This window comes from Ipomoea nil, unplaced genomic scaffold, assembly GCF_001879475.1.
Source record: "Ipomoea nil cultivar Tokyo-kokei standard unplaced genomic scaffold, Asagao_1.1 scaffold3147, whole genome shotgun sequence".
In the NCBI taxonomy this organism is placed as follows: Eukaryota; Viridiplantae; Streptophyta; class Magnoliopsida; order Solanales; family Convolvulaceae; genus Ipomoea; species Ipomoea nil.
In genome coordinates, this window is record NW_017619575.1 from 938,222 (window position 1) to 950,344 (window position 12,123).

At 36.1% G+C, this 12,123-nt stretch overlaps 2 protein-coding genes across 2 annotated transcripts; one reads left to right on the forward strand and one right to left on the reverse strand.

Annotated features, from left to right (window-relative positions):
• The first annotated feature begins 1,390 nt into the window (after positions 1-1,390).
• Positions 1,391-7,673, forward strand: LOC109167244 (E3 ubiquitin-protein ligase UPL5-like). The gene is made up of 3 exons (XM_019316241.1): positions 1,391-3,405; positions 4,927-5,516; positions 7,056-7,673. Exons 1-3 carry the CDS (start codon positions 1,575-1,577, stop codon positions 7,317-7,319), a joined length of 2,685 nt encoding a protein of 894 aa, XP_019171786.1. The 5' UTR covers positions 1,391-1,574; the 3' UTR covers positions 7,320-7,673.
• A 1,718-nt stretch (positions 7,674-9,391) lies between these two features.
• LOC109167238 (ER membrane protein complex subunit 3-like) lies at positions 9,392-12,115 on the reverse strand. The gene is made up of 8 exons (XM_019316233.1): positions 11,880-12,115; positions 11,704-11,797; positions 11,111-11,230; positions 10,981-11,029; positions 10,766-10,865; positions 10,609-10,670; positions 10,397-10,455; positions 9,392-9,797 (listed from the first exon to the last, which is right to left on the reverse strand). The coding sequence occupies exons 1-8, from the start codon at positions 12,029-12,031 to the stop codon at positions 9,693-9,695; spliced, it is 741 nt and encodes a 246-aa protein (XP_019171778.1). The 5' UTR covers positions 12,032-12,115; the 3' UTR covers positions 9,392-9,692.
• Between the last annotated feature and the right edge of the window lie 8 nt (positions 12,116-12,123).

The window sequence follows — 12,123 nt, forward strand, 5'->3', positions numbered from 1 at the left end:
AGACGCATAATCATAATTTTAATTTTTATTTCTTTAATTTTTTTTTTAATTTATGCTTATGTGGCAGCCAAGTACCCACTCCAACGCTTATGTGGCACGCCATGAAGGCAATTATCGACTTTTACCGGAAAAGTTATCGGTTAATGGGGTCAATTGACTAAAAAATAGTGTGTTCATGTGTTCAATTGACATTTTTAAAAGTTCGTGGGGCTAATTGACTTTTCGCGAAATGTTTAGGGGTCTATTTGACCATTTTCTCTATATTATATTAGGAAATATATTACACTATTTTACAATATTAGGCAAATATTAATAGTATAGGACTGTTATATTGTTGTATTGTATTACAATACGAATTTTAATGTAGAATTGTAGTACAAATAGGAAAGTAGGAAACAATATATTATATTAAGGCCCTGTTTGGTAAAAAATTGGCCTATAGGCCCCAATTTTGGCTTATTTGACCACTATTAATTATTTGATTTAGTTAAAACATCAATATAAATGTTTGGTTAATTAGTTTTTTGCAACTCCAAAAGGCTAAAATTCAAAATGATACTCCAAGCAACTTTTTCAATTAGCTTTTTGAAAAAAGAAATTATACTAAACAGATATCAGCTAACAGCTAATTTACCAAACACTTTTCTACAATCAGCTAATGTTATCAACTATTTATACCCTCTAATTAACACAATCAGCTAACAACTAACAGCTATCAGCTAACAACCATTTTACCAAATAGGGCCTAAGACTATTTTACAATATTATAATAGGAATTTGAATGTAGAATTATAGTACGAATAGGAAAATAGAAAATAATATATTATATTAAAAAAATGTATTACACTATTTTTTATAATATTAGACAAATATTAACCGTATAGGACTGTTATATTGTTGTATTGTATTACGAATACTAATTTTAATGTAGAATTGTAGTACAAATAGGAAAGTAGGAAACAATATATTGCTATTTTACAATATTAGAATAGGAATTTGGATGTAGAATTATAGGAAAATAAGAAACAATATATTCTATTATGAATTGTATTACACTATTTTAAGCTTAAAAATTTATTTAAAAAAAAAATTATTTTGGACGAAAAGTTAAGAGTGGAGATTTTGTTTTTATATATAGTATAGATATAGATGTAGATAGATTAGTATTATATTTTTTTAATATAAAGATTACATTTTCATGATTTGACCCGAATAAGAGTTAGTAAGCCGATTCACAGGAGAATCACTTGTTAACAAAATAATTTTTTTTTAAAAAATATATTTTTAAGCCTAAAAATCATGGAAGTAGTTATCAACATCGGCGGGAACCATAAGGCTAATGTTGTCCTTTCACCTAGTAGCGTAAGATAGCTGCTTGAACCCACTTCCTATGACCTTTTCAGACCATCCCCTCGTTTCACATTTTTCTGCTCTCACCTCTCACTGATACTCTATAAAGAAGACGAAGAAGGTAGAAGATAGAGCTAGGGTTTTGGCAATTTGACCGTCTGCGCGGTGAGAGCTTCAACTCCATGGACTCTGGTGTACCTTAAACCTCCTCTCTTACGCCTCCAATGACGTCTTACCTCGACGCCGTCAACCATCGCAACGCAACCGCCGTCTCCGCCCCCAACACCAAGCGTAAGCTCGACGATTATGCGGACGACCTTTCATCTGAGTATCTAGTCTCTTGCCCCGTCAGGATGCGAAAAGACCAGCCTCTCCCTTCCTCCCCCACCGATTTCCACCTCCGCTCCACATCCGGAGCCTCCGACTGCCGATCATCGTCGTCCTCTGATGCTGCTTGCTCGACATCGTCGTCCCCCGGGTCCGCTCCGTATGCGGAGTCAACTAGGGTTTTCGGTCGGCTTCAGTTCTTTGTCCGTTTGCTGTCTGGCGGAAATACTTTGGTTATACACGCCGACTTTGACGACACAGTGAAATCCATCCACGAGAAAATCCAAGACAGCACCGGAATTCCGGTGACCGAGCAGCGGCTAATCTACCGAGGGAAGCAGCTCCAGTGGGAGCAGACTTTGGCCGAGTGCGACATTCAGAATGACGCAGGGTTGCAACTTGTCGCCCGGATGAGGAGCACGGGGTACCCTCAAGCTTGGCAGTTGATCAACGACATGGTTTCAGAGATTTTTGTGCTTTGCAAGACCGAGTATCCTCAGCCGACGCAGAGAATCAGAAAGATACTCAAGGAATTTCTTGGAAATACTCCACAAACAGATGTTTTTAAAGCCTCTGAATACCTGCAAATCTTCCTCTTATCCCGTGCTCCGACGGCTCTTGTTATGCTTTATGCCTCTCCTGTGAAGGCTAATAGAGATTGTGCTTCTGATTCTATTCGACTGTTTATTGTTTCGAGTAAGACTATCTTGTCTAAGCCCATATACTTACAATTTGCACCTATAATTATAGAGTTCTGTATGTTGTTGAATAGGGCTGCTGGGACTAAAGATCCTGTGTATTGCCTTTGCCGGAGTAGCTTAGGGTCTATAGTGGAGTCTGTTGGAATTGGATGTGGGGTGGGTAGTGATAAGTTGTTGGTACGAATGCAAGACATTTTTCCATTTGTTAGAGAGTTGGCTACTAAAATATCAGAAGATTTAGGGACAAGTATGGATAGATTGATGGGCCCATCAGAAACTGATGTGCGGGACTTTATTGCATTTATGCTCCCAGTGAAGAAGGTAATAGTAGATGGAGTTGCATCTGATGGCAAGATCACTCTGCCATTGCGGGAGGAACGCAACAGTGGTAGGGGGAAGTATAGCCTATGCTACAGGGATGAGATTAAATTGCTGCATTCGATATTCCTTGATTTGCTTGAGAAAATGGAGCAATGTTTAAAGAAAATGGAGGTGCGATTGGAATCCAGAGAGAAAGGAGAGACAACACCTGTTGTGCCTGGGTGCTGCCAGTATCTTGCTATTTTGAAAGAGTTGAATAGCATTGCTGAACGTTTCAAAGGTGCACAGAAGATATTTTGGGAGATGATGAGGCTGAGAAAGGCTTCTTTCAGCTATCTCGTTGTTAGATTTGCAAAAAGGAATGATGATCATCACTGGATTATGAAGCACAAGGAAGTGACTACTTTTGAGGCAAGGAGGCATTTGGCTATGCTGATACTTCCAGAGGTGAAAGATGAGTATGAAGATCTGCATGAGATGCTTATTGATAGGTCCCAGTTGTTATCAGAATCATTTGAGTACATTGCACATGCGGAACCTGAAACTTTGCGTGGTGGTTTATTTATGGAATTTAAGAATGAAGAAGCTACAGGGCCAGGTGTTTTGAGGGAGTGGTTTTTCTTTGTATGCCAAGCAATCTTCAACCCTCAAAATGCACTTTATATGTGTTGCACCAATGATCGCAGGAGATTCTTTCCAAATCCAGGTATGCTACATGTGTAATGTGTCCCTTTAACCTTTTGTATGAGTAATTATCTTTTTTTTTTTTTTTGCGATTATTTTACGGTTTTCAACATTGAAATTGTGTGACAGTCTTGCTGATGTCTAAGGTTAAAACACTTGGGAATGCATGTGACTGGTCTCACTAAGCCCTATTCATGAAAATTCATTTAGTTTTAGATTCATAAACTGGGATTTTGAGGATTGTTAGGTCCTTGTTTAGATTTCTAGTTTTCTCTAAGTTCCATACTTATACCCTCTTCTTTTCCTGATGGATAGCAGTTCTTATAAAAGAGGAAGAGTTGCCCCTGAGTGGTTAATTTCCCATAGAACAATACAACCAAACATAGTTCTTCTGTTTCAAACTTTAAATCTGATGCACTTAGAGAACCCTCCTCAGCCCTTGTGGGTATGTGATAAACAGACTTCATTAGAAGAGTTCACTAATTCAGAACTCAAATGTGCCATACTTTGCAACAATTACTGCCCCTCGGTTGTCTAGACTTCTCTCTACTGAATCCCCCTAACCATTTCCCTAGAAGGTTAGTACTTAGTATTTATTTTTGCAACTCTTCATTCCAAACTCAACTTGTTTTAATGGTCTGAAACATTTTTCCTGTTGAGAAGATGAAATTAAAATCCTCACCTTTGTTTCAGAAAATCATTACTTAACATTTTCCAACCCTTTTCTTAACTAATCCAAGGCAATGCAAATGAGGAGAGAAGATAGGCTGAAATGGGGCTAAGCCCACTGTTGGTCAAAATTATGTACCTATTTGATTGGCATTGTAGTTTTAATACTCTCTCTATCTCATTTTGTTTATCTTTTTTTTTTTTTCTTCGTAAGGTCAAAACAATTTTTCTCTTACTTTTTTTAGGACACATTTCTTTAAAATTTTGATATTTTGATTACGGACTCCAGTTGTACTTTTGATATAGTTTATTACGGAGTAATATGTGACTTATTTTCAAATACTGAATTTTATCAATATAAAAACTTCAGCTGAATATTGGTAAATTAACCCAACAGCATACATGACACATTAAATTGATGGGAGGAAGTACTCCCCCCCACACCCCCTTCTTTTTAGCTGGTTACTGTGCAATGTGTATTCCTCACAAGTCACAACGGTAGGTTCATTCATCTATATAAATCTTTGACTTTAGTTATTGAAAAGATTCCTCCCTGAGACCATATCCTTGATGGATTGAGGCAAAGCCCTTTGGATACTTGCCAAGGCCAGTACAATATCCTCATAGTTTAGTCCAATGACATTAAATAGAAGATTATTAGCTGTTTCCTTAGCCTGGGACAAAAGGTAGCATTTCATACTAATCACATGCCTCTTCCTCACCTTCCTCTTTTCTTTTAATAAAGTGGGATAAAACTGTTAGAATTTGCAGCTAGATATGTACTCTATGTTGGTGTGTATTTTTATCCCATTAGTAATGACTCTTAGATCAGTGACCTTGTGAATAATACTTCCTTACATCTCATTGTATGCAGCATCCAAGGTCAACCAACTGCACCTAGAGTACTTTAATTTTTCTGGCAGGGTGATTGCCTTAGCCTTGATGCATAAGATACAAATTGGCATTGTCTTTGACCGTGTGTTCTTTTTACAATTGGCTGGAAAAGAAATTTCCTTGGAAGATATTCGAGATGCAGACCCTTTCTTATACAATAGCTGCAAACAAATTCTCGAGATGGACCCAGAGATAGTTGATCAAGATGTGCTAGGTCTTACATTTATCCGAGAAGCTGAAGAGTTGGAGTCCAGGGAGATTATTGAGCTTTGTCCTAATGGTAGAAGTACCATTGTAACTAGCAAGAATAGAAAGCAGTATGTCGATCTTCTTATTCGGCATTGTTTTGTCACATCTATTGCTGAACAGGTTACCCATTTTGCACAAGGTTTTACTGATATCATAGGTAGCTCAGAGCTTCAAAAGTCATTTTTCCAGGGCTTAGATCTTGAAGATCTTGACTGGATTCTTCATGGGAGTGAAACCCCAATATCTGTTGAAGACTGGAAAGCAAATACTGATTATAATGGCTTCAAAGAAAGTGATCCTCAGATCTCCTGGTTTTGGAAGGTATGTGGTTGCTGGAGTCCTGCTCTTGTCTCTAATTGTTAATGAATTTCAAAGAAAGCAAGAATAGAAAATTAAATAATAATGCTTCCAACTTGAATTGGGTTTTAGGTGCACTTCAAATTTACAATTTTACACTATCACCCAATTTCTTGATTTTGGTTTAGTTGGGTCAAAATTCTTTAGTCACCACTTGGCCACTGCATAATGTACGCATGCAACACACACACACACAGATGCACACACTCACAATTTTAAATAAGATTAGAAAGTGAAATATGATTTATTTCTCTATCAGAATTAAGGTAGAAGTCTTTACAAATTGTTAGCAATGTTTTTTTATATTTTAAAAATCTTTGCAGAATAGCTTCATTCTTTTGTTTTCAAAGGCTTCATTTTCAATATATAAGTTATAAGACAACCATTCAACCATTGACCCTCTTTTTTTTCTTTTTTCTTTTTTCTTTTTCTGTGCAATTTAACATTTTGACCACACTGAATATGAATTTTTCATTATTTCAGTAGAGGGACGTTTTAGTAATTTTAATTCTACATGTATGTGTGTGTGTGTAGAGAGAGAGAGAGAAAGAGAGATGGAGAAATTTTCAATAAGGTCAAATGACCACACTGTGCCTTCCCCCTGCTGAGAAAGATTGTGGTAGTAGGAAAATGCATGTGATTATGAAGTTATAATATCTGGTCTTTCAGATTGGTTAGCTTACAATATTTGAATTTGATAGATGACATCCATTATGTGCTTATTAGGATGAGACTATACACTGAAAAGTTATCCTATTTAAGTAGTTGATACCATTAGTGTGTGCATATGAAGAGCAAGAAGCTTCAGAAGTGCGAAGGAAGTCTTCTCATCTTTTCATTTTTTTCACTTGCATGGATTGATGAGTGAAGCTGGTGGATTAAATTTGTTTAATTTAAAAATTTCAAGTGACCAAAAGTAGTCAGAAGACAAAAGTGAAAATGCCTATAGTTGAGGACCAAAGGTGAAGTTAATTCTTTAGAAAAATGTTCAAGTAAGCTAGTTAATATTTCTATAGCCTGTAGTCCTGTACTCCTGGTCTATTCCTGCCCATACTTGGATTCTCATGTCAGATAAGTAATGCATCTGACATGGTTATGCAAATATTCCTCTTAGATAATTGGGGCTAGCATGTATCAAAATTGACATACTTGTAAAAGGTGCTTTACTAGTTAGTTTTCATGAGCCTAGAAGTCCTTGCATTTTATACTACTCAGAAGTCATGAATAAATTGAAGGACTTGCTATTTATCTTGATAATGTGCACCTGGATAGGTATTGCATCACTATACTGGTCAGTGGACAGTGAATAAGTGGGGTTGGGTGTGTGTATTCAAGAGAATGAAAGGTTGTGTTAAGTATATACCTGTTCATATGGCAAATAGCTGCACTCCTTTTCAGGTGTCATCTTGTTACTTGCTATAAAAGTGAGACAGGAGAGAGAGATTTAAAAACTTATTTACATCTTTCTCCTATTCAAAGTGCAATTGGTGTTCATCCTTGCAGATTGTCGGGAGAATGACAGCTGAGCAGAGAAAGGTTCTTCTGTTTTTCTGGACTTCAATAAAGTATCTGCCAGTAGAGGGGTTTGGTGGTTTAGCTTCTAGGCTTTGCATCTACAAAAGCACTGAATCTTTTGATCGCTTGCCTTCCTCACATACGTGCTTTTACCGCCTATGCTTTCCCCCTTACCCATCCAAGGATATCATGAAAGACCGTCTTAACTTTATCACCCAGGAGCACGTTGGGAGCAGCTTCGGTACTTGGTGACATTTGCAGGTTCTGTATGAACTTATTTTTATTTGTACATAAGATATGTTACTCAGCTTGTACAGTAGTAGTAGTACTTAGGATACTCTTTTCTGTTTGGCACATGATTGTTGCAAGAGGTTGCTACTTAATTGTGCTTACATTGACAAATCTTTAGTGTATGTTTTCTTCAACTGTTTATTCAAATTTAGCAATAGCATTTATAAGAAAGTCAAAAGTACAGTTTTTAACCATCTATTTCTTCTTTAAGTTGATGTGTGGGGGGTTGTATACTTGTGTAGTGGTGAAAGATCTGTGGATACAACTGTAATCTTTAGTAACTGCGCATAAATAAAAATTTTGTGGGTTTGTACCTGTTGTGTTGCATTTGTAAAACCAACTTCAGTTGGGATGATTCTTGTTCAAAACTCAAAAGTATGAAATTTTCTAGATCCACCTGGCAAATTTTACTGTTTATACAAGTTTATTTTTGGTATATTGCATGTTTATTTTTTGTGTACTACATATTCATTTTTAGGTAGTATATTAAAAATAAACATATATCAGAATATAATGAACCTATTAAAAATGAACTTATAAGCCAAGTTGGTCAGTCTTGACTTGATAATTACAAGGTTATAAGTTTGATTTAAGTTGTAGTGGTTTATTAGTCTTTCTTGATTTGAGTTGTGATCTATTAATCTTCTTGATTTGAGCTGCACATTCCGGATAGTGATTGCAGTTTGTAGGTTTCTCTCATCTAAATTTTTTTACGACATACTAAAAATGGATAGTGATTGCAGTTTGTAGGTTTCTCTCATTATCTAAAAAATTTTACAATATACTAAAAATAAATTTGTATGTTGCCATGTTGGTATTTGGTAGTTCACCTCACCCACCAATGTAGATTGTGGCCTATGGTATATAACAATTGAGACCCACCTTTGTTGAGCCATTTTTGCACTTGATTGGTATTCTTGATTGTGTATTGATTTATATAAAAGTAGGAGACACTGGCCTTGTTTGGTAAACAACGGTTAGCGTTAGCGTATTGTGTTAGCGGTTAACAAATAGCGGATTGTGTTAGTAGGTTTGACCAGCGGATTATATCTGCGATCTGTAAAAAGATGTTTGATAAAATTAGCTGTTTAGATTAACGGTTAACATGTAAAATGACCAAAAGGGTATACATATAATAATTATAATAATAATAATAATAATAATAATAATTATTATTATTATTATTATTATTATTAATCAACATTTAAAAATTTAAAAAAAAAAAAAAAAGAAAAGAGAAATGTGATGTGGGATCTAATTTGATCCCACATCGACAATAAATAAATAAAAAAGGGCGTTGAGCTCCCTCATTAAAAGGGGAGCTCAACCCCCCAATTTGCATCCCAGGGCAAGGAATTAGAAGCCTCTTTTTTTAATATATAAGGGCGTTTTGGGCTTTTGCCTAAAATGTCAAAGAGAAACGCTGCTATATGCAGCGTTTCTAAAATCAGCGGTTTGGAGCAATCCGCTGCTCCAAACCGCGGTTAACCAAACAATGGCTTTGGCGTTTTGACCGTGGTCAAAACGCCAAACTCGGCGGATCCGCCAAAATTTTGGAAGATCTGCTAATAACTAAACATGCCCACTATCCATTTTGTTTGAATAATGTGATATGTCTTGCTGGCGAATTATATCGTGCATTGTGCGCCCTGGCCAAAACGACTCGTTTTGGTCATGTTCTTTTTTTTTTTCTTTTTTTTTTTTATAGAAATTCCGTTCCCGTTCTTGCCGTTAACTTGAAAAAAATTTTTAAAAAATTCATGTTTCGAATGTAATAAACGCATAACAGAATACACATAAACTCTTAACATAATACACATAAACTCATAACATAATGCACAAACTTTGAACATAATAAACATAAAAGCTGAACATAAAAAACGTCATTTTGGACAAGGCACACAATGCATTGTGCGCCCTGGTGCATGATATAACGATTGATATCTTGCTTGCATTATTATTTTGCATCCTAAATGCCGTTTATTCTAATTTCGTTTTTGGATATAATGTGGGTATAGATATATTGTTGGTAGTGACAGACATGAGAATATCAGATTCCCAAAACAAACGTTCACACTAGTACACAACTATCAATTATGAATATTTGTTGTTATTCAGCACTCTCTGAAGGGAAAATATAGTCATTGTGATGACAAAAGCCTATAAAACAGATGAGTGACATCAGTTGAGTTTTAGTGCTCCATACATCATATAGAAAGGAAGTGATTTGCTCTGATTAACTTTGGTGACAGGCAACCATATCAAACAAAGACGAGAAGCACTGTCCAACGTGGCTCCGCTAAATAGAGTAGGCAACTACATTAGTCATTATCCTCAGGCGACGAGTTTCCTCAAGACAGCTTCAGCTCGCTGCTCAAATTTAGGCAATGCCCATTCATGCTGTATTATGTCTAAACTGTCCTTTTCTGCACCCAAACTCTGATAAAAGCAACACAAAGACGAGAAATTACAATATAATTATCGGGGAAGAGTACAGGCACTATTGCAGAAAACCACCAATTTTGATCCCCAAGGTGAAAGGTCAATAGATAAACATATGATTGAACAACCATAACAAAAATGTAACCATACATGAGGCTACCTAAACCTCGAGAGTAATTGGTTAAAGGTAAGCTTAATAGCATGACCCGAACAACTCCAAATACATCCTCTTTTTCTAGTTATTTAGAGTGAACGTTAAAATGAGCATTAAGTACTGCAAGTATTATCCATGGTATAGCCAATACAACCCCCATCCCTCGTTCTCTCATCTTTTTACAAACTGCTAGTCCTTTGTTTTTTTTTTTTTTTTTTTAATTACAAAGGAAGGCGGCACCCACATATACACAATATTCGCCTATACTGAGGCTCGAACACTAAACCTCCCACATAAGGGACCAAACCAGATACCAGTGGACCACAAGCCACTTGGTAAACTGCTAGTCCTTAAGGAGGAAATAAATATAATCGCTGAATTGTTACACAATATACTGGTTAAAAAGAGTTCTAGAATAAGTAATCAAGGTAAGAGAACCCACCTTTGAGGGGTCAAAACCAAATCCACCCATTTGCATCATACGTTGGGTATCATCCATAGCTGAAAGAAGTAGTAATGTCGATGACCATAACATTAAATAGATAACAAAACTTTAGATACATAATCTCCCATTCACTAATAGAAAAACTTTCTTTCATGACAATTTCTTAAACCCAAGACGACAAAACCAATCAATAGATGGGATAAACTAACCATTTTCCTCTCCAAGAATGAGACTAAACAAACCCCTCAAACCAAAGAGATTGAGGAAGTACCTGAGAGTGATAGAAAGTCATAAATATTGAGCAAATGAGGTACTAAATGAAACATGAAGAGCTACAAAAGAAGCAAAGAGAGGAGAGAGCAGTACCATGAGCGACTACTAACATAGCTCACATCAACAGTACTCAAATCAATTCCGTTTTGTAACATTGACCTGAACCTTTGAGTTAACGGAAAAGGTATCTTTGCTGGAAAAGTTGCATCCACATATTTATATGTACAAGAACAAATGTTAAAATAAGCTCAAATTATAGCAAAAGCCCAAAGATAATATACAACAACAAATTTGAGAGAAACACAGACCTGCTACGAACCCAGAGAAGAAGAAGTTAACCCATGCAAAAGTAAGAGTCTGATTGAGAAAATTCGAGCATGTTAGAATCTGTCAGCAGCAATGCTATCAGGCAAGATCAATGAAAAAAAAAAAAAAAACCTGAGGTATGATCATTGAGAGATTTTTCTTCATCATATCCATAGCCATGTTAGGATCAGAAAACATTTGTGCCTGTGCATTCTGAGCTTGGTCTTTAGGAACAAAAAGCAACCCATTTTCCTGCATTTAATTTCTTTTAGTCCTTTCACCAACAGATGCCAATAAAATAATTCTCTTCACAATTATAGTCATTACACTGTGAATTAAGTACTTAATATCCATCTTTCAAGATCAATCAAATATTTATCAAACAACGGGCTGACATACTCATATTCAAGTCATATTACAACCAATCATCTTCCTACTCCTACTTGGATATATAAAGTGGTGTTTGCTTAAAGCAGATATCAAGTAGAAACTTGCAAAATCTCTCAAGTGAATCCCAGCCCTCCATCTACTTAAATTCAAAGATTAACCAAAACAAGCAACTAACTTGTAGTATAATTCCAAACTATAACTGTGAGCAAGAGAATTCCAAATCTGCGAACTAAAGTTTCCAACTTTGTATGAAATCAACCATAAATAAACTCAAAAAAAAAAAAAAAAAAAAAAAAAAAAACAATCAATAAATTAGAGTGAAGGAGCAAAATTACCTCGTTGCTATAATAAAGCCGTCGTGTTCGAAACGACTTTGCAGGAATAAAATTAGCGCCGGCTCTCAAATTCCTTGCCCTAATTATCACCTGCCTAAAATCAACCACAAAGATTAACCAATTGTCATAGAAATCTATTAAATTCAGTATATAACATAGATTGAAGAGGGAGAGACCCTTCTTTGACGATTTTAGCATCTGGTAACTGAGATGAGCGCATGAGCTTGGAGACAAAGTATCGCAGGATTCCTATGAGCACCATAACCACCGATAACGGTATCAACACCCAATCTCTGATCGCTGTGCCCAACACCAAATCTTCCGCCATCTCTCTACCTCTGTCCAGACGTGCAGTCTCCCCAGCTCAGCTGTTCTTAGTGTTCTCTCTCTCTCTCTCTCTCTCTCTCTCTCTCTCTCTCT